The sequence below is a fragment of the Bubalus bubalis genome, chromosome 1 (assembly GCF_019923935.1).
Source record: "Bubalus bubalis isolate 160015118507 breed Murrah chromosome 1, NDDB_SH_1, whole genome shotgun sequence".
NCBI lineage: Eukaryota > Metazoa > Chordata > Mammalia > Artiodactyla > Bovidae > Bubalus > Bubalus bubalis.
The window spans coordinates 114,247,206-114,273,345 of record NC_059157.1 but is presented as its reverse complement, the minus strand read 5'-3'; the positions used below and the strand labels follow the sequence as shown (position 1 = coordinate 114,273,345).

The 26,140-nt window shown below is 41.3% G+C and overlaps 1 protein-coding gene across 17 annotated transcripts in view; it reads right to left on the bottom strand.

The window, feature by feature from the left end:
- The window catches only part of KALRN (kalirin RhoGEF kinase), a 705,208-nt gene that overhangs the window by 236,986 nt on the left and 442,082 nt on the right, over positions 1–26,140 (bottom strand). For all 17 annotated transcript variants that reach the window (XM_025281073.3, XM_025281358.3, XM_025281444.3 and 14 more), the window contains 4 exons: positions 14,655–14,837; positions 13,300–13,418; positions 10,457–10,523; positions 9,785–9,894 (listed from right to left, as the gene is read on the bottom strand). In XM_025281073.3, the coding sequence (XP_025136858.1) occupies positions 9,785–9,894; positions 10,457–10,523; positions 13,300–13,418; positions 14,655–14,837 (479 nt within the window). The remainder of the gene's footprint in view (positions 1–9,784; positions 9,895–10,456; positions 10,524–13,299; positions 13,419–14,654; positions 14,838–26,140) is intronic.

Sequence of the window (26,140 nt, the reverse complement as noted above, 5' to 3'; positions counted from 1 at the left end):
ATGGGAGGATACTCCAAAAATTCTCAAGAAATGAAAGCGCTTCAAAATGAATTAAGTACATAGCATATCATTTCTAGAATTAATGCCTTTCTGGAAAATGAAGGTTTTAACAGCAACTGCCACTAGCCCACTCTTCTACTAATCCAAGGCCTCACTCCCCTTTCCTCCCCAAACCAAGCTCAAATGAAAGAGCCAGAGCTCACATCTAGTCACAGCTGTCAGTAGGGGTCTTACAGAGTGCCATTTTTCTCAGTTTTAAACAACCTCATGTTGTGAGGATTTAATAAACTCATGTAGGTAAAAAACCCAAAGCAATACCTGGTGTACAGTAGGCACTAAATTAGTTTTTCAGGATCAGTGCCTCCCAATTTTAATAAGCTCCACTCCTGGAGACTTATCCCCAGGGAGCTTTTCCCACCCTGCCCCTGGTAAAAATCTATAGTAGATTGTCTTCGCTGAAAACCATATCCTGGGAAAAATCTTGATTGGGGTTATGTAAAAATTGGATTTCAAGGTCACATATCATTTAAGCTTGGAAATTCTGGGTTAAATTGGTTTGTTTATGAAGGGACTTTCAAAATCCTATAATATGATGAGGTACATTATATCTCTGAAATAAGTAGAGTATGCAATGCTTCCCAAACTTCTTTGCAAGTGGAACACTTTTGGGGAAAGTATCAGACTTTGTCTCAAGGAACACTTAGTGATCCCTGCTCCTGCCTGTGCACTGTCCTCTGGGTTAGGATCTGAGCATCTGTATCATTTAGCAAAACTCCTTGGGTGATTTTAATGCATCCAGTCCATAGATCAGCTTTTGAAAGCAATTTTTTGGGGCTCCAAAATCACTGCAGATGGTGACTGCAGCCATGAAATTAAAAGATGCTTGCTACTTGGAAGAAAAGCTATGACCAACCTACACAGCATATTAAAAAGCAGAGTCATTACTTTGTTAACAAATGTCCATCTAGTCAAAGCTATGGTTTTTCCAGTAGTCATGTATGGATGTGAGAGTTGGACTATAAAGAAGGCTGAATGCTGAAGAATTGATGCTTTTGAACTGTGGTGTTGGAGAAGACTCTTGAGAGTCCCTTGGACTGCAAGGAGATCCAACCAGCCATCCTAAAGGAAATCAGTCCCGAATATTCATTGGAAGGACTGCTGCTGAAGCTGAAACTCCAACACTTTGGCCACCTGATGCGAAGAGCTGACTCATTGGAAAAGACCCTGATGCTGGGAAAGATTGAAGGCGGGAGAAGGGGACGACGGAGGATGAAATGATTGGATGGCATCACCTACTCTATGGACATGAGTGTGAGTAAGCTCTGGGAGTTGGTGATGGACAGGGAGGCCTGGCGTGCTGCAGTCCATGGGGTCACAAAGAGTTGGACACGGCTGAGCGACTGAACTGACTGCCCTTTCCAGTGTGCTTCCAGCTGGCAGATCCTACATCCACTCTATATGGTTTAATTTTTAAATAAAAAAGGTAGGAATTAAACAAGCTATCCTGTGATGGGCATATTGATTCATAACTTTGAGTAAGTTGTGCACTACCATCTCAAGTAATTGTTGAAGACCAGTAGCAGTATTAAACTCTATTTTGCTTTTTAATTTGAAACTTATGAAGACGACAGGTTATGTACACTTGATCAGTATAATTCTACCTACTTCAAATAGACATGATGAGTTTAAATTAAAGCACAAGAAGTCACAACACTTTTCACAAATGATGGGACATTCCCCCTCAGCTGTTCTATAGCAACATCTTGGTCTTTACCACTTCAGTAATTATGTGTAATAAATCATGGGAGAATGAGCAAAGCAAGAAGTTTAGCTGCTTGTGTGAATATCTGGGGTTCTTTCAGAAATAAGTAAAACTTTTAAAGAAATGTCAAGATTCAAATACTGTATGATATCACTTTTTTGCAGAATTTAAAAAATACAACAGACTTATGAATATAACAAAAAAGAAGCACGCTCACAGAGAACAAACTAATGGTTACCAGTGGGGCGAGAGAAGTGGGAGGGGCAATACAGGGGTAGGGGATTAAAAGTTACAACTATCAGGTATAAAATAAAATAAGCTACAAGGATATACTGTATAACACAAGGGATACAGTCAGTATCTTAAATGGAATATAACCTTTAAAATTGTGAATTACTCTATTGTACACCTGTATTGTACATAGTGGGGCTTCCCTGGTGGCTCAAATGGTAAAGAATCCACCTGCAATGTGGGAGACCTGGGTTCAGTACCTAGGTTGGGAAGATCCCCTGGAGGAGGGCATGGAGACCCACTTCAGTATTCTTGCCTGGAGAATCCCCATGGACAGAGGAGCCTGGCGGGCTACAGTCCATGGAGTCGCAGAGTCGGACACGACTGAGTGACTAAGCACAGCACATCATACTTAGTGTACAACAACTACACTTCAATAAAAAAGAAATGTCAAGATCTAAGCAATGCTATTACTCTATCAAATTATTGTGATGCAATACATTATGCAGTTACTCTATGAGGAAAATGCTTCCCTCCGGCTTTGGATGGGATCCTGGGGAATAAAGCCACTAGCATTATTGACAGAAAACCTTTGTGAGCTTTGTCATTGCTGCTGCTGCTGCTAAGTCACTTCAGTCGTGTCTGACTCTGTGCGACCCCATAGACGGCAGCCCACCAGGCTCCCCTGTCCCTGGGATTCTCCAGGCAAGAACACTGGAGTGGGTTGCCATTTCCTTCTCCAATGCATGAAAGTGAAAAGTGAAAGTGAAGTCGCTCAGTCGTGTCCGACCCTCAGAGACCCCATGGACTGCAGCCCACCAGGCTCCTCCGTCCATGGGATTTTCCAGGCAAGAGTACTGGAGTGGGGTGCCATAAGCACTATGAAAACAGTACCATTCCAAAGGCACCCTGGGCCATTCTGAAACTGTTATTTTTGCCAAAGGTAAATTTGGTCTATAGTCTTACTGCTTCTAGAGGAGTGTGTCCTTCACTGAGGACCTTCATATCAAGGGTAGAGCTTGAATTTAAAGGGGAATACATGTGATGGCCTTGCTTGTGCATGCTCTCAGGCATGGGCATATACACTTGTTGGTGAGAAGGGGAATGAAGCAGGGTCACAGTGGTAACAAGAGAAAAGTAGAACAACAAGGAGACATAAACAAATAAAGCTGGAGGCAGGCTGGGGAGAGAGGATCAGGCTTATTTGCAGGCAGCCCAGGACACTGCCCCTTATGCTTCTGCCTACAAGAGGAGCTAGAGATCATTTCTAAGGGACCCATTAGTGACCAGATAGACCCAGAGCCCAGCATGGAAGAGGTTCTGGACTGCAGGCCAGGACAGCTGGTTAGCACACTAAGCAGCTGTTAAAACTACTGGAGGGTTGTGTGCACCCCAGGGAAGGTGCCAGATGGCTCATAGAAGTCTTTGCTCAGCACAGTTTGATCATCTGGGCTGAGCCATGACAATCACCAGGCTCTGTCTCTTTATTTCACAGCAGAAACTTCTTCTGAGGTTAGAGGTGGAGAGGAAAGGTGCACACGGCTGGACTCTTACTCAGTATACCCCCCACCCTCACCTTAAACCTCAAGCAGCAGCTTACCTCACTGCAGTGCTACCTGTTGAATGTGTTTTGCTTATATTTCCTAAATTTAACTTTTGTGATTAGATGAATCAAACAGTACTGCACAAACATAAGTTTAATGTTAAAGTAAAATATAAACAACTAATCTTGCATTTAATGTTATTCATAGGCCATTGACAGACAGGCTGTTTAGTAGCTAGGCATGGACACCAAGAAGTTAGTGTGTACAACTGAAATGAACATGACTTTGACACACCAAAATGAATGTTTAGACTTTGTTTTTCTTTGGGTACTCCCCCATATTTATAAAACTAGCACTGGGAAAAAAAAAACAAACCAGCAACAAAATCGCAGCTATAATTTTTTAAGGCCCTACTGATAAGTGTGTAAGGCTCACAGTTATCTCTCAGAGTATAAATTTAGGGCCCAAGAAAAAACACACTAGGATGTCCCTCTCTGCTAGACATTTGAATATTAAGAAAATGACAGTGTGAAAATAGGGAGTCATGAAGACGTGGATTCTTTGGCTGTGTTACTCAGTTTGAGCAGGTCACAAACCTTTGTAAGTTCCAGTTTCTATGAAACAAGAGAGTAGAATAGAACGAGATTTTACTGGTGTGGGAACGAAGCACAGAAAGCAGAGAATACAAACAAGGTGCGTGAGTACAGGAGGGAGAAGGAGAGGCCAAGCAGGGAAAGCAGCTGCAGCCTGGCAGAGGGGCCTTCAGATGAGGCTGTGGCCTGCACACCCCTTCTCTCTCCACTTGGGGGAGCCAGCGCCTCACCTTGTAGCTACAGATCCACCGTCTGCATTCCAAGGGGTTGTAGAATCAATTTAGAGGGTGGAAACCAGCGTTAAAGAGGAAAGAGAACAGAACCTAATCCAAAATATCAGAGCTCATCACACATGGTGAGGGTATCATTTTGCAGGATTTAATTTTCCTATTATATATAATATATAAAGCATGTGCATATCAGGACAGGATATATAATTTTTCTTTGGCTCATAATACAAAATGTTTGAAAAACACTTAACTGACTCTCCTGCCTACCATGGGAGACAGGGAGGGCTAGCTCTTTTTCATTCATCTCTCCCCTTCCATCTCACTCTCCCCCTCTCTATACTGCCTCCTCTAGTACTGCCCACTCTCCCTCCCTCTCTCCCTTCTTCTCCCCATCTCTTCTTTCCCTTGATATCCACTGTCCTCACTTCTCCTCTATCCAGGTGTTCTATCCCACTTTCCCACTCACTCTGTCTCTCCTCCCTTCCTCCACACTCCGGTCGCCACCGTTCCTGCCTTGCACCCCCTCCACCCACCACCTCGCCCCTCTTGTGCCTCAGTCTCACAGGAGCGGACGTGACAAGACACAGTCCACCTGGGAGTGTGACGGCTTCACCTTCCCCTACCCTTGACCCAGGATGGAGACTCACTCCCAGACTTCTTCATTTCAGGCCATTATTGTAAGGGTGTGTGACCTGGATGACATACCTATGGAAGAAATGGGTTGAAGTGTTCCTGAGATTTGAGGATGCACGTTGAAGCTGGTTAGATATGAACCAAAACAACCAGACTTGGCAGTGCCAGCCATGGTCTGTGGAGAGGAGAAAGGGACCGCCCCAGCCCCTGGAATCTATGCCTAATTGTTCAATGGGGAGATGTCACAAAGTGTGCAAGTCACTGGGCCCTCTCTGGGTCTCAGGGCCCTTATCTGTCAGTGGAGACGATTATGCTTGATGTTCAGGAAGACCTTCTGATCCCTGACAACAGAGATTTTATAAAAATGTTATTGCCCAGACTCACATATGGCCATATCTCCAGAAACTGAAAGGGAAAAATTAAGTTCAGATTTAACCAAAGGGGATGAGCATTTTAAACAAACTGCTGTCCTTACTGAAGCTGAAAATCAAATACAAGGCAAACTGAAAATGAATGATTTTCCCACATTACAAGCTGTAGGCCAGTCAAAGTGGGGAGAGAGCATTAATAAAACCATCACCATTGGGGAGACCTATGTATGGCATTTATTACCTTTCCTGAGTACTCCCAGAATGCTTAACAAAATGCAAAAAATATATCTAGGTTTTGAATAGATAAGTGCCATGATCTTTGTATTTAGTTCCACAGATATGAGATGCAGAATCAACATAGGGAGAGCAGAGGGTAAAAACCAAGTATCACTCCACTTAAACCTCCAATTTGTGTTAACATCACTACTTGTAACTATTAAATTCTACATATATGAATTGTTCTTCTTTACAAAAATTTTGGTACTTGGGAACTTCCCCATTCAATACCTACAGAGACAAAGCTCCTACAGGAAGGTCACACACACACAAAACCAATCTTGACTGTCATTTTTCAAAGTGACATCATTTAGAAGGATTGATATTAACTAGCCGAGTTATTTAACATATTCACCTTTGGTCTAGATACTAATTTCCTAGTGCCTCAGCTGATGTGGTTACGCAGGCAGTGTCCATCTCAGTCTCTCTGCCTCTCAGTCTCTGTCTCCAGTCTTCCTCCCTCCCAATCTCTTTCCCTCACTCTCTCTCTAGAGAAGACGCACAGAACCTGAGCTATGCACTAGAAATCAGAGGAGTCTGTTTCTCTGTCAGATAGCACTTAATTATAAATTTGAAAAGATGCAAGCAACTGGGGTTCAAAAGAACCTTTTGATATGTTTAGGTTAAAAAGTGACCATTTCAGAAAAGTATTCCTGAAGAGCAAACTAGAGTTTGGATAATTGCCTGGTCTTCCCAATAAGAAGTACCCAGGAAACTCTTTCATTTAGACATGCAAATGTTTTGCTTGTCTAGAAGGTTCTGACAGTGGTGAAGAAAAATAATGATTTTCCGTATCTTGAGATTTTCATAAACAAAAGAGAGAATTATGACTTGAATGGCATTAGCCATAAGTCTGCAAATTTTAATTCTATTTTTAGCCCATCCATACATTCATCCACCCAACAAACACTAACTTAATGTTTACTGTGTGCCAGGTATTGGGGTTATGCAGTGAAAGATATGACGTCTTATGGAGTTCACAATTTCTGCATTTTCAAAGTTGGCTTAATTGCCATTTTTAATACTACTCGTTAGAGATTTTAGAGGGTTATACTTTCTACATTAGTCAAATTTTGTATGACATGAGAAGAAAGCACATATTATGAGTAGAGTAAATAAAGCCTTAAGTCCTCTAGATCCTACTGGGAATTAATAAACAGCTTCATTTTTTTGCATATTCCCCTAAATTGTGGACTATTTAAAACATCTTTGGTGGATAGCTTTCTAAATGCATTACAAGTTCCTTGCTTTTTCATGCAGGATATGCCAATGATTCATTATTAGCTATTACTAATATAATAATATATTATTACGCTGTATCATAATACAGTGGTTCTGTTGGGCTCTATATTGGGTTATATTGGGACATAGGATCATCGGTACCAATGGAGAATAGCTCTTGACCACCTTGATCTTTTGGGTTCTTTTGACTCTTTTTTGGAAGTTTCTCTTTCTTTCCTGTCACATACTGATATCAAGCTACTTGCTCAAATTCTTGATTCTTATTTGATGCTTCTAAATTGCTATGGGCTTGGAAACAATCTAACCAAGAAATAGAGAGGTTTTATGGGAGACAAGAAGGAGTTCCTCTGGAAAGGTAAGAACTTTATGCTATTTCTTTTGGTTGGTCAGAGGCTGGTTTTTATTTTCTTCTTGTTTCTTATAATGTTATAAATAGGTAACATTTTTGGGGTAGCTGTGTTCTTAATCATTGTATTTATTCCTCTACAAAATGCAATATTCCTATGGCTTAATTTGACTTTTTATTTTATGGAGTTCTTAGAACTCTATTTTGTAACTGTTAGGTAGATCTTCAGCTACTTTTTAAATAGACTATCAAACAGCTTGCCTTGATTTACTGGATTGATACCTTTAAACCACAATAAGGCAAGGTTCTGCTAGATAGTCTGTTGTTATTTAGTTGTTAAATTGTGCCCAACTCTTTATGACCCCATGGACCATAGCTCACAAGGCTTATCTGTCCATGGGATTTCCCAGGCAAGAATGGGGAACATGGAGTGTTCCAAACATGGAGTGGGTTGCCATGTCCTTCTCCAGGGGATCTTTCCAACCCAGGGATTGAACCCATGTCTCCTGTATGGCAAGTGGATCCTTTCAACGCTGAGCCATCAGGGAAGCCCAGATATTTTGTTACAATTGATCAATTTTGAAACGCAGAGTCTTTCCCCTTATATACTGATTTGGCAAAAACAAGGCTCACAGGAAGTGCATATAGTGATCTCTGTATTCCTATACCTTGCCAATTTGGTAAGAATGTGAGCAAAGTGAGACTTCTGACTAAATCCCAGAGATCATAAATCAGATAAGAAAAGTAACATGACTTACTGCTTTCTAGGCTGATATCTTCCCAAATATCTAGGGAGATGGGATAATACTCAACTGAGCTCAGATGATGGAATGTGAGGTCAGTGGTCAAGAATGGCTTTATTAGGATCTTATTAAATAGACATGAAGAGAAAATATTGCTGTTGCTGGAGATTTCCAGACAAAAAATATAGAGTATAAAAATTTGGATTAAAAAAAGACTAGAAACTTTTATCAAGTACTCCAGAGAGTCAGAAGGTATTTTCACCCTGGAGCTTACTGCTTTCATAATCGGACAGGGGAGCTACATATTTTATGTTTCCTTTAAACTAATGCCATTTGATGACTTTACAGGGATTAATCATCAGGTGTTGATGAGAGGAGTGCCTCTTCACCTGCTTTTTAGACCTTTTAGAGCTCAGCATCCTTTAAATCCAACTATTACTTGCCAGGTGGCTCAGTAAGAATCCGCCTGCAGTGCAGGAGATGCGTGTTTGATCCTTGGGTTGGGAAGATCCCCTGGAGGAGGAAATGGCAACCCACTCCAGTATTCTTGCCTGGAAAATTCCATGGACAGAGGAGCCTCGTGGGCTATAGTCCATAGAGTTGCAAAGAGTCAGACACTGCTGAGCAACTGAACACACACACTTGCCTTTGGTCATTCTTAGCAAAGAATGAGGTCTCATTCTCTAGAGCTGGGCCATGCCATAAAGTAGCCCCTTGTCACCTATATTTATTAAACAAAGTTGAAAACTCAGCTCTCAGTAGCATAATCACACATCATGTGTTCACTAAGCACACATAACCAGTGGCTTTGGTATTGGACATCACAGACACAAAACATTCCCACCCTACTGATGGCTCGATGGCACAGTGCTGCTCTGGAGTCTTGGCTCAGGGACTGCCACCCTGGTGCCCTGGCAGTTTCATCTCCAGCATGACAACTTCATTGAGTCAAAGCCTTGACTAGCCCGACCCTAGGACTTCCTCTACACTGTATTCTACAACTCTGAACCTCTACGTTAGCCCTCCTTTGCAACAGGGTCCTGAGAGAGCTCTAGGACTTTTTGTCAACATTATTTCTCAAGGTTCCTTCCATTTGTACATTGGAAACTGAGTTATTTCCATAGCTGGATATATCATCTAACCAACCAGTGTTCTTGCTGACCCTTTGTTAACAATTGAATATGTTTAGTATGCTATGGAAAAGATGTTTAAATCAGATTGGGAGCTGGAAGAAGTGAGTTGTGAAGTTTTAGGACTCTATGATTCTACTTATTTCAACAAAACATAGAGGGTTGATTGATGTTCTCCCCTATAAACTGTCAAGAAATATATTCCATTAGATAATTTGATTAGGTATCTATCAATCTGTCTATTGTTTTGGTTGAGGGTGGGGATGATGAGGTAGTTAGGGATGAAAGGAATATTTAGGTCAAAAGAAAACATCAGAGGAACTTGAAACCTAAGGCCTGCAAGGTAGGATGGTTAACCTGAGATGAATCCTAATGTCAGGATTACCCAGAGTTTTAATAAAGAGAAGCTACTTTTACTTCCTCAAGCCCGCCTATTATTTTGATTCGGTCTGAGGATACTGCTGAACATTTGACTTCACCCTCCTTTAGGAGTTTTGGACCACTGTGGAGAAAGAGGGATGAGTGAGAAAGAAGTCTGACAGCCATTGACTTAGAGATTTAACAGGCACTACTTTACTGGGAGAGAATTCCCAGTCAACTTTGGTCCACTTGTTGGGAAGCCGTGCTGTTGGGTATTTATGGTCCTAAGTGTTCTCCACTGAAACCCTCCACCACCAACCTACTTGTTATGAAAATCGTAGATCTCCTGGATGTTGCCAAAGATGATATGCTCCTTATTAAGGATCCCAGGGGGGATCTCCTCCACACCACTGGTCATTTCCCACAGGTAGGTCTGTAAGACAGCAACAGCTCCATCATTGGCAAGCACTGCCATGTGAAATACATACAAAATAGGCCTTAAAAACTTGTGGGGTAAGGGTCAGACTAGGGATGCATGTAGAGCTTAAAAAGTGAGATGGTAAATAAGCAGAATGAAAAGAAAGAAAACCTGAATGTTCTATTATCTTGATCTGCTGTTAAGGAAATTCATCCCAGCAACAGCACAAACTCCATACTTTTATTTATTAAACATGCTTTGAGTTTGACTGTGCGTCAGGGGGGAGATGTAGATTTCAGACTTAAGTTCATTGACTGTGTCATGGATTTTATTTTGAATTCATTTTCCTTACATGCTTTCTCTTGCTGGGTCTAGTTACAATCTGAGAAAAGTTTGTTTTCCAAAGCACTTTTAATTCTCATGCAATTATTACTGACTTGGGGAAAGACATCCTCTGGCTGGTTTTTCATTCTTCAAGCTCTGGGATAAGACAGAGTACTGAGCTCCTCTCCAGTACCAGATGTGGCAAGGACATCATTTTCTAACACAGCTGAGAACTGATGACCACAAGACTTACCTCTAAGCACTCATGTAAGTCCCTCACATAAGCCTTCTCTGTCTGGAGCAATTCTGCCATAATGAATCTAGAAGGAAACAAACGGGCTTTTAGTTGGTTAGAGAGGGAATGCATCCCTTCTTTCAAACTTCACTGCCCCCACCCCAAGCATTTATCACAGTCTTGAATGTCCTTTATTTCTACTTGACTAACATAAACCCCTCCCTCTGAGGCCCTCTCACTCTGAGCGTTGTGTCCCTTCAGTACGCTTGTGCTCAGCAAGTTCCATACTTACTCCCCTCCTTTCTGCCCCAGGCCTACCATGTTGTGATTCTGTGCTGATATTTGTGCGCTCTCAGTTGCACGTGTGTGTGGGCACAAGCATGCAGCACCGCTCACACTCATTCTCACCAACTAGACACCAACTCAGCTTCCTACATTTCTCTTACTGTAGCTCCCAGAATGCTGATTCCTGCTCAGTAGAATTGCTGACTTACACCAAAATGATTCACAGTTCCACAGGTTAAACCAGGTTTAAAAGTCAGAAAGGTTAGCAAACTGTTTTCTGTAATGAACCAGAGAGTAACCACTCGTGGGTCACTCAGTCTCTGTCACAAGCACTCAGCTCTGTTGTTGGACATGAAAGAAGCCACAGACATATGTTAAAAAGAAATAAGTCTGGCTGTGTTCCAATACAATTATTTATGAACAGAAAATAATTTCATCTAATTTTTATGTAACAAAATATTCTTGTTTTGATAGTTGTCACCATTTAAAAATGTAGAAAATGATTTTTAGTTTATAGCCTATATAAAACAGGTGGTGGGCCAGGGGTGGCCTGTAGGCCACAGTATGCTGACCTCTGGCCTCCAAAGGGACTATTTTACATTGCAAACTACTGTGCCTGAGGCTGAGTGGGTGATCCCACCCACAGGACAAGCTAACAATGTTAAGTGACTGCTCTTCACTCTCCCGAAAAGAGAAGCCTGTGCCACACATTTGCAAGGGCAGGGCTCCTTTCTCCCCGACTCCTAAACAACACAGTGCACCGGGGCAGACATTAAACTTAAAGACGTGGGGCTTCACTGTAGTGTACCCACGTCTTTCACAAATTTGTATTATAAATGGTCCTTCATAGCTGGCATGTGATGAGCAATAATATCTAATTTAGCACAAAGTATATTTTTATACATTTATTTTAGATTTTCTATGTCACTGTTTTCATGGTACTTTATAATGAAAATTCCTATTTATAACGTGTCACATCAGATAAAAACTTAGAGATAGATTATCCACAGAGTGTTCCCTATTGGGAATTTCACAAGAAATGTCAAAATAAGAGGCATCTTCTCCTGGACCTTTATCTTCATGGTATTTTTGCTTTTTTAAAGCAATACACTGTTCTAGCAGTGGCCTTTCCATTAAAGTATAAAAATTCCCTTTTGTAGGAGTTAATAAGCCACACTCTTACTATTCTTGCTCTATTGGTAGATGGAAAGTCCATGAACTTTGAAGTCAGACAAACAGGAACTGAATCATGACTGCTGTTTCCTAGAGGCAGCTCTTGCTTCTCCAAGCCCCAGACTACTCAACTGTAACACAGCTGATCACACAGGGCCGCTGCAAGGATTAAACAAGCTCACGTGAGCACAGTTCCCAGAACACTGTCAGTGCTTGGTGAAAAAGCAAAGAAGGAAGATCAGAAGGAACGTAACCCCACATGCTTTGAAAAGCTGTCTTTGATTTTACTGCCTTGGATTCTGGCAAGCTTCTATCTTCCCCTTTTTTCTCCTTCTACTTCCTGCAGTTTTTCCTGTTTTTCTTCATAATATAGCTCCACTACCCTCTACCCCATTTTCTTTTACTATCCATTCACCTTTACCATCCTCTGGCGATTTGGAGTCCCAGAGAGAGCCCAGCAGGAAGATCTGTCCTCACACTCTCCTCATTTTCCTCCCTGTTATGGGTTGAATTGTGTCTCCCCTAAAATGCATATGTTGTGCCCCAACTCCCGGTACCTTAGGATGTGGCACTTATTTAGAAATAGAGTCATTGCAGATGCAGTTAGTTAAGATGAGGTCATACTGGCGTAGGCTAGGCTCCCATTCCAAAATGATTAGTATCCCTAAAAGTGGGGGGGTGGAATCTGGACACAGGCCTGTGTTCAGGGAGGATGCCAAGTGCACATGAAGACAGCCATCAATATGGCAGGAGAATGGCCTGGAGCAGAGGCTTCCCTCTCAGCCCGCAGAAGGAACCAACCCAGACAACACTGTACTTTCAGACTTCTCACCTCCAGAACTGTGAGATGATACATTCCTGTTGTTAAAAGCATCTACTTCATCATACTTTGTTACAGCAGCCCAAACAAACTACTACACTCCCAGATGAAACACAAGCTCTGACTTCACAGACCACCTTGAATTTCTTCAGCTCTAAGGGACCTGTGGTCCTAGTTTATTTTGATAAAATCAACTACAGAAGACTTCTTAATCTTAGCACACACTTTTTTCCAGCATTACCTGAAAGGACTCTGTCAAAATGCTCTTCATAAAGTGTGTGCATATCTCTGGCTGTATGTAACTGTGTAACACTGATGTAAAGGAAGCAGAGTGGCAAGATTTGGTTTGTAAAGTTGACTTGGTTCATTGCTTCTTCTCTCCAGTGCCCTACAGTTCTTGGTTAGTGTGAAATGTGGGTGGAAGCATCCCGTCTGTCCATCCCAACCTCTGTAGGTGGTCATGAGGATACATCAGCTAGTCTAAAGTGATGGGTGGCAGTGAAAACCAAGCACGGCCATGAGGAACCTGCCAGTCAAGCAGAAACTGCCCCCAACCCCTGCCCACATGCACACATAAACATACTCTTTTTTCCTGGCTGATTTCCGCTTCTCTTCATTAACCTCGTGGTTGGCATCCCGGAGCTTGACCTCACGATCTGAAAGGCTTGCTGGGATGATGTCCAGCTCCAGGTCCTTGTTATCCTACACACACACAGATCACAGAGGTCACCTTGGAGATGTTCTGGGAAAGCAACTCAACAGAGTTAGGGGAGGCAGGGGACAGGAAAAACAAAGAAAGATGTAATGGAGAAGGATAAGAAGATGGGGAATCCCACCAACTACCACCCATAAGCACTCTTCTTCATAATTCTTCAAAAATTTTTTCATAATGTTTTTTCAAATAAGAAAATATAAAATGTCCAAGTCAAATGTTCAGGACTAATATCTACAACAAAGGAAAAGAATGACCACGCTTGATAACTAGTGTCATATTTCTCCAAGGACTCTGGCTCTGTTTGGATCTACACACACACACTGGTCCAAGGTTGACTATTAACCATTAAAACAGATGTGAAACAGAAATGCATAAATACAGAAGAAAACTTCCATTTGTCAAGGGAAAGTAAAAAAAGTAAATATTTTTATTTAAACAAACAACTTCTCTGGAAATAGAAAGCTAAATGATAGAACGATTACTGAATTTTCTAATTTCCCATTCCTGCTTACTTCAACCACTGTCTGGTATTTATATAGGATGAAAACCTCTAGGGAAAAAAGCTCATAGGTTAAAGCCTGGGGGAGATGTTAACTCCCCCAACTTTAGTGGTTTGACCACTTTATTCTCTGTTTCAGAGTATGAGCTTATTTAAAGATTTAAGAATTAGAAATCCTAGGATTAAATTGCTACCCTGTATTTAGCTCTTAATTCATAGGTATCTGACCCCTATTATAAAGAAGAGATTAAAAAGTCAGTCTTCTTTGCTTCCTGGCAAAGAGTGTCTCTTTTCAGTTGAAATGTCAAATAGACTTTATACATACTGCATCCCTTATTCTTAAAAGAGCACTATTATACATACTGAGGACTCTAATCATTTGCTGGTCAACATAATTGGGTGGAAGACAGTACTGATGAAGCCAAGATAAGAAGTTTAATCCTCAAAGTCAACAGTTAACTCTACACGTAGAAAAACTGTTCTGTAGCCATAGGCCCCACCCCTGGCCAGCCAATTTTACAACATACACAGCACCAGTTGTGGGGAGTTGGAAGTTCCAGAAAGATCCAGCCCATCCAGGAGAAAAACCACACAAGGCAAGTGCTCTAGGTGTCAACAGCTCAGAAAGATTCCTCTGCAATCCCAGCTTCCTTCCACAGTGAGGAGCAGCAGTCCTGAGGGAGAGGGAAAGGAAGATGCCCCACCTGGGAACCCCCACACCTACCTCCGTGTTGACTCCTAGGGCTTTCTCCAGGGAGTACCGGTATTTTCCCATCCTCAGTGAGAAGTCTCTGTAATGCTTGTCCACTGTGGTCACCCATTTCCTGATCTCTGTGGCATGAATGTGACCTTTTTCCACAAAGCTATCAGCCAGCTGAATCAGAAGCTTCACCTTCTCCTTTGTTTGCTGCCCCAAAAGATGGTCATAAGTTACTAGCTGACCTTCACTCTCATAACCCATCACCCCATCCATCTTTCCTTCTTCACAGCAGCCAGAGAGACCTCAGAGCCAGACTGCCGGGATCTGTACCCCAGTGCTGTCACTTATAGACGGGAGGTCCTGGGCAAGCTACTGAAACCCTCTGTGCCTCAGTCCCTTCATCTGCAAAATAGGGGTCATAACAGTGTTCACATCATAACACTGCTGTGAGCATTACATGAGTTGACAATGCAGGATGGGTCTGAACACAATGCTCAAAATAAGAGCTCAGTAAGCAATATATGTTAGCCAGTATGATTACTGATGTAAGAATCTCTTATGTTAATATAGTACTTTATTGGTTTACAGAGTATGCTAATATCACATCAGAGGCTTGTTGGAGTCTTAAAGCATCCCTAGAAGGCTGGTGGAGGGAGGCGGTGTAGGTCTTATTGAGTCACATATGAAAAAAGCTGAGGCTTTGAGAGGCTTAGGGCTTGTCCAAGTTCATATAACCTGTAAGTGGTTGAGTGTATTTGCCTCTTGTCTGTAGTTTCTAGTTCTCTCCCTTCATTGCACTGGCTTGAAGAAGGCTTTCTAAACCTCAAATGTGTTGGTACAGCCAGAATCTGAAGAAATCTAACTAGCAGATTTAAGAGTAAACTCTGTCTCTTTCACCACCAGGATCTTATCTTTAGTTTTCTTTAGAGAGAGGAGTGAACAAAGCTAGTTTCCATCACAGGGCTAAGTGAGGTGGAGCCATGGCATATATTGGGTTAATTTCATTCCTAACAAGAGTGTGTTTAACACCTACTCTGACCACACCAATGTGCAGAGGGGTGTGGGAACTGACTTGGGGGGTAGACAAGAGAAGAAAAAGAGATACTCATTTCCTCCCAACAGTCTTTATTCCTAGAGGGACAAGACTTTCACCCAGAGTAGTTAAACAACTCAGGGCATTGTATAACTGAATGCCAAAATGTAAAGTATGTATAGTTAATACTGCAGTGATTTTAAAAAAGGAAAAAAATAAAGGTGGGCTGGCAGAGGCAGGACAGGTCTCATGGGGGAGGTGGGGTCTATGTGCGTCAAGATATAGAAATGGAAGGGCTGTCCAAACAAGCAAACGCTTGCTCATCTTTTATCCTAAGTTTGGGTTTTGAAACTCTAAAGTCTATTAGGAAAGCCTGATAGATTTTAAGAGAAAAGAAGAGTATTTAAATACAATTCTGAAAAAATAATCTTTTTTCTTTCAAACAGGGGGAAAGTAGGTCCAAAATTTGGACCATGCTATAATCCAGATAACTGAGGGAAGCAGGCAGAAAATCACTGGAGCAACAGTGGAACAGACAGAAGAGCCTTTCATTCCTTATGCCACCACCATCACCCTGGCCTCTCCAGGCTCATCTACAGCCCCTCCTCCCATGAGAGACTGATCCTTTCAAGAAATGCCCGAGGTCTGGTGGGAAAGGCAAGAAGAGAACTTGGCCACCACACAGCCAGGGCTTCTGCTCTCCAGCAACTCACTGAACACGCCTGAGCCTCTCCTATCTCAGTGCAGTGGGCTGGTCCCTGGGGCTGGGAGACAAGCAGCCAGAAGAGCTTTAGTGTGAAGGAGATAAGGTGGGTATGAGGACAGGAGAAACACCTCTTTAACCATGAAAAGGCAAACAGCAGCAGCACTGAGAATAAGTCAATAAAAGATACCTGATATTCCAAGAACTTTTAAAAAACTTTATTTATTTGGCTGCACTGGGTCTTAGTTGTAGCATGTGGGATCTAGTTCCCTGACCAGGGACCAAACCGTGCACTGGGAGCACAGAGTCTTAGCCACTGGACCACCAGGGAAGTTCCCCAAGGACATACATATCATTGCATTTGGGGTTTTCCCCCTGGAAAACAATTTTTCTTAGGCTTTTTTATAACTTTAAACATTAATTTTGTAGCTATAATCAGGAAATCTATCTTTATATAAAAGTCTTGGAAATATATATCTATTCTCTGCTATTGGTATGGAGACTTGCGTATGAGATGGGGGTTTATGCCTATTGGTAGCAACAGTCCTACCAGAGCAGCTAAAGCAGAGGAAATTATATCCTGAAACATCAAAACTGATTTCAGCATCAATAAGGAGAATGGCATGTGAGCAAGAGCATTCCAGGTACATGTGGAACCCGGGGAAGCAAATAGACAGTGAAATGAGCAGCACAGAAAGGCCTTCCTCATGTGGCCTCACCTGCCTGTGTGACCACAGCTCTCCGTGGCTCCTAAACTCCAGCCATGTTGAGCTCCACCTGCCCCTCCTGCAGTCAGTGGCTCTTCTTCACCTCTGTTTTTATCTAAATGTCCCTCCTCCCCTCCCAAGAAGCTGAAGGGGGATTGCCCTTCCCAGTCTTCACACAGTACCACACACATGCTGCTACTTCAGTGTGTATCATCCTGAGTTATTTATGTGTCTCCTTCATTAGACCATATGTTTCTAAGAGATAAATGTGATATCTTACTCATTTGTATCAGCAATGTTTAGTAGGTATAACATAAATGTTGGGAAAATGGATGAGTGGGCAAATATTGTGCTGAAAGGTGAGCAGAGCTAGACCAGCAAGAGTTGAAGGCTTACATGGGGAAGAATTGTTGTTCAGTCAATCAGTTATGTCCAACTCTTTGTGACTCCATGGACTGCAGCACCTCAGGCTTCCCTGTCCTTCACCATCTACTGGAGCTTGCTCAAACTCATGTCCACTGAGTCAGTGATGCCACCCAATCATCTTGTCCTCTATCATCCCCTTCTCCTCCTACCCTCAATCTTTCCCAGCATCAGGGTCTTTTCTAATGAGCTGGCTCTTCACATCAGGTGGCCAAAGTATAGGAGCTTCAGCTTCAGCATCAGTCCTTCCAATGAATATTCAGGACTGATTTCCTTTAGGGTTGACTGGTTTGATCTTCTTGCAGTCTAAGGGACTCTCAAGAGTCTCCTCCAATAACACAGTTCAAAAACATCAATTCTTCAGTGCTCAGACTTCTTTATGGTCCAACTCTCACACCCACACATGACTACTGGAAAAACCATAGCTTTGATTATATGGACCTTTGTTGGTAAAGTAATGTCTCTGCTTTTTCATATGTTGTCTAGGTTTGTCATAGCTTTTCTCCCAAAGAGCAAGCGTCTTTTAATTTCACAGCTGCAGTCACAGTCTACAGTGATTTTGGAGGCCAAGAAAATAGTCTTTCACTGTTTCCATCATTTCCCCATCTATTTGCCATGAAGTGATGGGACCAGATGCCATGATCTTTGCTTTTTGAGTGTTGCATTTTAAGCAAGCTTTTTCATTGTCTCTTTCACCTTCATCAAGAGGCTCTTTAGTTCCTCTTCACTTTCTGCCATAAGGGGGTGGTGTCATCTGCTTATCTGAGGTTACTGATATTTCTCCCAGCAATCTTTTTTTTTTATTGTTATGTCACAATTTATTCAATTGATTCCAGTTTGTGATTCATCCAGACCAGCATTTTGCATGATGTACTCTACATATAAGTTAAATAAGCAGGGTGACAATGTACAGGCTTGATGTTCTCTTTTCCCAACTTGGAACCAGTTCATTGTTCCATGTGAGGTTCTAACTGCTGCTTCTTAACCTGCATACAGGTTTCTCAGGAGGCACGTAAGGTGGTCGGTCTGGTATTCCCATCTCTTGAAGAATTTCCCACAGTTTACTGTGATCCCTTCAGTCAAAGGCTTTAGCATAGTCAATGAAGCAGAAACAGATGTTTTTTTGGAATTCTCTTGCTTTTTCTATGATCCAACGGATGTTGGCAATTTGATCTCTGGTTCCTCTGCCTTTTCTAAATCCAGTTTGTACATCTGGAAGTTCTTGGTTCGTGTACTGTTGAAGCCGAGCTTGGATGATTTTGAGCATGATCTTGCTAGCATGTGAAACGAGTGCCATTGTGTGGTAGTTTGAACATTCTTTGGCATTATGTTCTTTGGGAATGGAATGAAAACTGATGAACAGATTTGAGTCATGAAACGGACCCAACCCCTCCTGAGAGCAGCCTGAACTGATTTCTAGTAGGTGACTATGGTGGCACCATGTGACCTGCTGCAAGTCTGGGCACTGCTGATGAGATCAGAGGTAAAACCTGCCCCATGAGGGCAGCCCATCAATATTCAGCCAGTGACTTCCAAGGTGTCCTGGTCTAGGAGCTCTTACTGAACAGGAACAGGGGCAACATGCTGGGTGGATTTTCTGGGAACGTGGACCATAGAGACAGGGTTCTGGGTAGCTTGTTGCAGAGCAGAAGTGAAAGCAGAGAGCAGACAGGAGGAGAGAAGGGAAGTGAGTCACAGTGGTGGTGATGTTGGCCTGTGATGAGCTGACCAGGTAACACGGCTGCTGGAACTGTCCTTGTCTCAGGTGACATCCCAATTTTCATCTCCAGAGGTGAGACTATGCTATATGTCTTGTTCTTCCCATTGGGTTGAGTCACTCAGCTTTTCCTGGGCTCCTGGGAAGTCCAGCTACATAGCTTCTGTCTTTATTTCCATATCCTGCCATACAATAATCTTTTCCTCTTTATAACTTAAGCCAGTTTGAAACTCAAATCTTACCACCAAGAAGAGTAACTTATATAGACTGACAAAGTGGGGGTCAGATTGTAGAGGTGCTTGCATGTTAGGTTCAGAAGTAAAGACATGATCCTGTGGACAAAGGGAGACTTTGGGGAATATAATTTACTTGGGATTGGAAATTTGGGACTGACATCTCACTTATCTTGGGCTTCTTATGCCCCCTATTATATGTTTTGCTCTTTCATTTTGAATTCTAATTGTTATTGCTGGAAAAAACAGAAGTTAAAACAAATAAGAATTCAGTGGTTCTATTTTTCTTTTTTCTTTCTTTCTTTCTCTTCCTTCCTTTGATCAGTTAATATTATACCATCTTCCCTAAGCACAGTGCCTTACTCTGAATATAGTTTGTTAAAAACCCCTTTGGTGTCTTTAGCACATTTGACAAGTCTTTAAAATTTAGCCTTCTTGATATATTCTTATCAACTCATTATAAACTTCCAATTGGCCTTTCATTGCTAATCTGCCTTGTACTTATTGCTACATTCTTTGTAGTTATGGAATTATCGAGTTCCCTGTATAGGAAAACAGTTTCTTGAGGTATATCTTCATGTTCATTTCATGGGAGAGAGAAATTGCCATTAAACATGAAAAACTAAACTTTTCAAAAATGTCTGTCACATGTGAGCTATATTCATTCCTCTTAAGAAAGAAAAATGAAGTCGCTCAGTTGTGTCCAACTCTTTGTGACCCCATGGACTGTAGCCTACCAGGTTCCTCTGTCCATGGGATTTTCCAGGCAAGAGTACTGGAGTGGGTTGCCATTTCCTTCTCCACAGGATCTTCCCAATCCAGGGATTGAACCTGGGTCTCCCAGGCTGTAGGCAGACACTTTGCCATCTGAGCCACCAGGGAAGACCCATTCCTCTTAAGAGTTTCAAAAACAGAAATATGCTCATCTTTTATCTGCTGCTTAGATTCTACTTTTCTCATAGAAAGTGCCCGACAAGTTCAGTGTTCCCTTTCCTGGCTATCTGAATTCCAAGACATAATTTAGTTCAACTAAAGCTCCAGTTACTTTCATTATCACTTAATTCTCTTTGTTAAGAAGAATTTAGCCAAGTTTATCTCATAGCTTCTTTCACTTTCAGAGATGAAATTATCAGTTTAAAAAACTACTTTCTCAGCAATTAAGGAATCAATTCCAATCACCATTGCAACAAAAAGAATTAAATATCTAGGAATAAACTTACCTAAGGAGATAAAAGAACTGTACACAGAAAATTATAAGACACTAATGAAAGAAATCAAAAGTGACATAAATAGATGGAGGGATATTCCATGTTCCTGGATAGAAGAATCAATATTGTGAAAATGACTATACTACCAAATGCAATCTACAGATTCAATGCGATCCCTATCAAATTACCAATGGGATTTTTCACAGAACTAGAACAAGAAATTTCACAATTCATATGGAAATACAAAAGATCCCAAATAGCCAAAGCAGTCTAGAGAAAGAAGAATGGAGTGGAGGAATCAACCTTCCTGACTTCACGTTATACTACAAAGCTACAGTCATCAAGATAGTCTGGCACTGGCACAAAAACAGAAGTGTAGACCAATGGGACAAGATAGAAAGCCCAGAGATAAACCCATGCACCAAGGGGTACCTTATTTTTGACAAAGGAGGCAAGAATATACCATGGGGCAAAGACAGCTTCTTCAATAAATGGTGCTGGGAAAACTGGACAGCTACATGTAAAAGAATGAAATTAGAACACTTGCTAAACACCATACACAAAGATAAACTCAAAATGGATAAAGACGTAAATGTAAGACCAGAAACTATAAAACTCTTAGAGGAAAACATAGGCAGAACACTCGATGACATAAATTAAAGCAAGATCCTCTATGACCCACCTCCTAGATTAATGGAAATAAAAACTAAAGTAAATAAGTGGAACCTGATTAAACTTAAAAACTTTTGCACAGCAAAGGAAACTAGAAGCAAGGTGAAAAGACAACTCTCAGAATGGGAGAAAATAATAGCAAATGAAGCAACTGACAAAGGATTAATTTCCAAAATATATAAGCAGCTCAAACAACTCAATACCAGAAAAACAAACAACCCAATCAAAAAGTGGGAAAAAGACCTAAACAGACATTTCTCCAAAGAAGACATACAGATGGCTAACAAACACATGAAAAGATGCTCAATATCGCTCATTATTAGAGAAATGCAAATCAAAAACTACAATGAGATATCACCTCACACCTGTCAGAATGGCCCTCATCAAAAAGCTTACAAACAATAAATGCTGGAGAGGGTGTGGAGAAAAGGGAACACTCTTGCACTGTTGTTAGGAATGTAAATTGATACAGCCACTATGGAAGACTGTACGGAGATTCCTTAAAAAACTAGGAATAAAACCACCATATGACCCAGCAATTCCACTCCTAGGCATATACCCTGAGGAAACCAAAATTGAAAGAGACACATGTATCCCACTGTTCATTGCAGCACTATTTACAATAGCTAGAACATGGAAGCAAGCAACCTAGATGTCCATCAACAGATGAATGGATAAAGAAGTTGTGGTATATATGTATGTATGTGTGTGTGTGTGTGTGTGTATATATATATGGAATATTACTCAGCCATAAAAAGCATTTGAGTCAGTTCTGATGAGGTGGATGAACCTAGAATCTATTATACAGAGTGAAGTGAGTCAGAAAGAGAAAGATAAATACCATATTCTAACACATATATATGGAATCTAGAAAAATGGTACTGAATAATTTATTTACAGGGCAACAGTGGAGAAACAGACATAGAGAATAGACTTAGGACATGTGGAGAGGGGAGGAGAGGGTGAGATGTATGGAAAGAGTAACATGGAAACTTACATTATCATATGAAAAATAGATATCAAACGGGAATTTGCTGTATGTCTCAGGAAACTCAAACAGGGGCTCTGTATCAACCTAGAGGGGTGGGTTGGGGAGGGAGATGGGATGGAGTTTCAAAAAGGAGGGGATATATGTATACCTATGGCTTGATTCATGTTGAGGTTTGACAGAAAACAGCAAAATTCTGTAAAGCAATTTTATCCTTCAATAAAAAATAAATTAATTAAAAAATACTTTCTCAACATCATTACTCATTGAGAAATATAAATAAAAACCACAATGAAATGCCACTTCATACCCTCTAGTATGGCTATATAAAGAATACAGATGATAACCAGTGTTGGAGAGGATATGGAGAAGTCAGAACTCATATACACTGCTGGTGGGAATGGAAAATGGTGTTCACACTTTTGGAAACAGTTTGGCATTTCCTCAAAAAGTTAAATATAGAGTCATCATGTGACCCAGACATCTACTTTTAGGTATATACCTAAGAGAATTGAAAACAAATGTTCACACCAACACCCGTACACAAGGGTCACAGCAACATCATTCACAGTAGTCAAAAACTGGAAACAATTCAAATGTCTATCAACTGATGAATGGATAAACAAATGTGGTATATATCCATACAATGGAGTATTATCCAGTCACAAAAATGGAGTTCCAATGAAGACCTGCTGCAAAATGGATGAATCTTGAAAATATGTTAAGTAAAAGAAGCCAGACACTAAAGGCCACATATTATATGATTCCATGATTCCAAGTTGCATCACAAAGTGTCTGGAACAGGCAGATTCATAGAGATAGAAAGCAGATTAGAGGTTGTCAGGGGCTTAGGGGAGGAAAAGACGCGAGTAACTATTGATGGGTATGGGGTTTATTCTGGAAGTGATGAAATATTCTGGAACTAGATGGTGGCAACCGTTGCACAACCCTGTCAATGTATGGAAAACCACTAAATTGTAAAAAATGGAAAACAGAAGAATCTAAAGAGTTTTGCTATTAGAAAAACTGAGTTCTTCCAGATGTCAAGATGATTAAGCTTTAATTATCACCATATACCTTGGCCCTTTATAAATTTTGAGATCCACAACTGGAATATATCACTTGGACTCTTCTAACTGGCTTGACTACAATATAGCACAACAAGAAAATTTTGTTTTCCTCTTATCCTCACACAAATTCTCTTTATCTTATTTTTATTCTCACATTTTTGTATTGCTAAATAGAAAGTACGTTTTGATATGCAGTGTTTCTTCTACTTGATCTGTTTCTTTGGAATAGAGTATCTAATTTGATAGACTCAATATATTCTATACTTCCCTGCTGGCTCAGACAGTAAAGTGTGTGTCTACAATGCAGGAGACCTGGGTTCGATCCCTGGGTTGGGAAGATCCCCTGGAGAAGGAAATAGCAATCCACTCCAGGACTATTGCCTGGAAAATCCCATGGACAGAGGAGCCTGGTAGGCTACAGTCCACGGGGTTGCAAAGAGTCGGACATGACTAGTATATTCTATTGCTCAATTCAATCCTGTGGTCCATCATACTTTCTGTCTTGTGGTTTAAGGCCAATTTGGTTTCTATTTCAAATTCACTTTACTGGTTATAAAGATTAAAACCAAAGATGGGTGGTTAAAAGAGGTTTGCTTCTGGTAAGTAGGAATAGGGTAGGGCAGGAGGCTATTGCCTTTCATCAGAAGATCCCCAGGTAGATTTGTTAACTTGTAGATATTCTCATACCGAATAGTCCTGACAGTTGGGAATGATAAATGGGAGGATGAAATCCCATTAACAGAAATAGTTAACAGTAAGAACAGAGAGAGAGCCTAAGTAAAAAAATCATATTAAATAGAAATTTGAGGAGGAAGGGTTCTTGAAATCTACCCAGACTTTTTTTTCTCTTATGTTCTCAAATATTTGTAGCCTCTCTTCAATGTATAAGATACAGTTCAGTTCAGTTGCTCAGTCGTGTCCAACTATTTGCGACCCCATGAACCGCAGCATGCCAGGCCTCCTTGTCCAGCACCAACTCCCAGAGTCTACCCAAACCCATGTCCATCAAGTCGGTGATGCCATCCACCATCTCATCCTCTGTTGTCCCCTTCTCCTCCTGCCCTCAATCTTTCCCAGAATCAGGGTCTTTTCCAATGAGTCAGCTCTTTGCATCAGGTGGCCAAAGTACTGGAGTTTCAGCTTCAACATCAGACCTTCCAATGAACACCCAGGACTGATCTCCTTTAGAATGGACAGGTTGGATCTCCTTGCATTCCAAGGGACTCTCAAGAGTCTTTTACAACACCATCATTCCAAAGCATCAATTCTTCGATGCTCAGCTTTTTTCACAGTCCAACTCTCACATCCATACATGACTACTGGAAAAACCATAGCCTTGACTAGACGGAGCTTCATTGGCAAAGTAATGTCTCTGCTTTTTAATGTGTTATCTAGGTTGGTCATAACTTTCCTTCCAAGGAGTAGGCATCTTTTAATTTCATGGCTGCAATCACCATCTGCAGTGATTTTGGAGCCCCAAAAAATAAAGTCAGCCACTGTTTCTACTGTTTCCCCATCTATCTGCTATGAAGTGATGGGACCGGATGCCATGATCTTCGGTTTCTGAATGTTGAGCTTTAAGCCAACTTTTTCACTCTCCACTTTCACTTTCATCAAGAGGCTCTTTAGTTCTTCTTCACTTTCTGCCATAAGGGTGGTGTCATCTGCATATCTGAGGTTATTGATAGTTCTCCCGGCAATCTTGATTCTAGCTTGTGCTTCCTCCAGCCCAGTGTTTCTCATGATGTACTCTGCATAGAAGTTAAATAAGCAGGGTGACAATATATATATAGCCTTGACTACTCCTTTTCCTATTTGGAACCAGTCTGTTGTTCCATGTCCAGTTCTAACTGTTGCTTCCTGACCTGCATACAGGTTTCTCAAGAGGCAGGTCAGGTGGTCTGGTATTCCCATCTCTTTCAGAATTTTCCACAGTTTATTGTGATCCACACAGTCAAAGGCTTTGGCATAGTCAATAAAGCAGAAATGTTTTTCTGGAGCTCTCTTGCTTTTTCAATGATCCAGCAGATGTTGGCAATTTGATTTCTGGTTCCTCTGCCTTTTCTAAAACCAGCTTGAACATCTGGAAGTTCATGGTTCATGTATTGCTGAAGCCTGGCTTGGAGAATTTTAAGCATTACTTTACTAGCGTGTGAGATGAGTGCAATTGTGCGGTAGTTTGAGCATTCTTTGGCATTGCCTTTCTTTGGGACTGGAATGAAAACTGGCCTTTTCCAGTCCTGTGGCCACTGCTGAGTCTTCCAAATTTGCTGGCATATTGAGTGCAGCACTTTCACAGCATCATCTTTCAGGATTTGAAATAGCTCAACTGGAATTCCATCACCTTCACTACCTTTGTATGTAGTGATGCTTCCTAAGGCCACTTCACTTCACATTTCAGGATGTCTAGCTCTAGGTGAGTGATCCCACATTCGTGATTATTTGGGTCATGAAGATCTTTTTTGTACAGTTCTTCTGTGTATTCTTGCCACCACTTCTTAATATCTTCTGCTTCTTCTAGGTCCCTACCATTTCTCTCCTTTATTGAGCTCATCTTTGCATGAAATGGTCCCTTGGTATCTCTAATTTTCTTGAAGAGATCTCTAGTCTTTCCCATTCTATTGTTTTCCTCTATTTCATTGCATTGATCGCTGAGGAAGGCTTTCTTATCTCTCCTTGCTATTCTTTGGAACTCTGCATTCACATGGGTATATCTTTCCTTTCGTCCTTTGCTTTTTGTTTCTCTTCTTTTCACA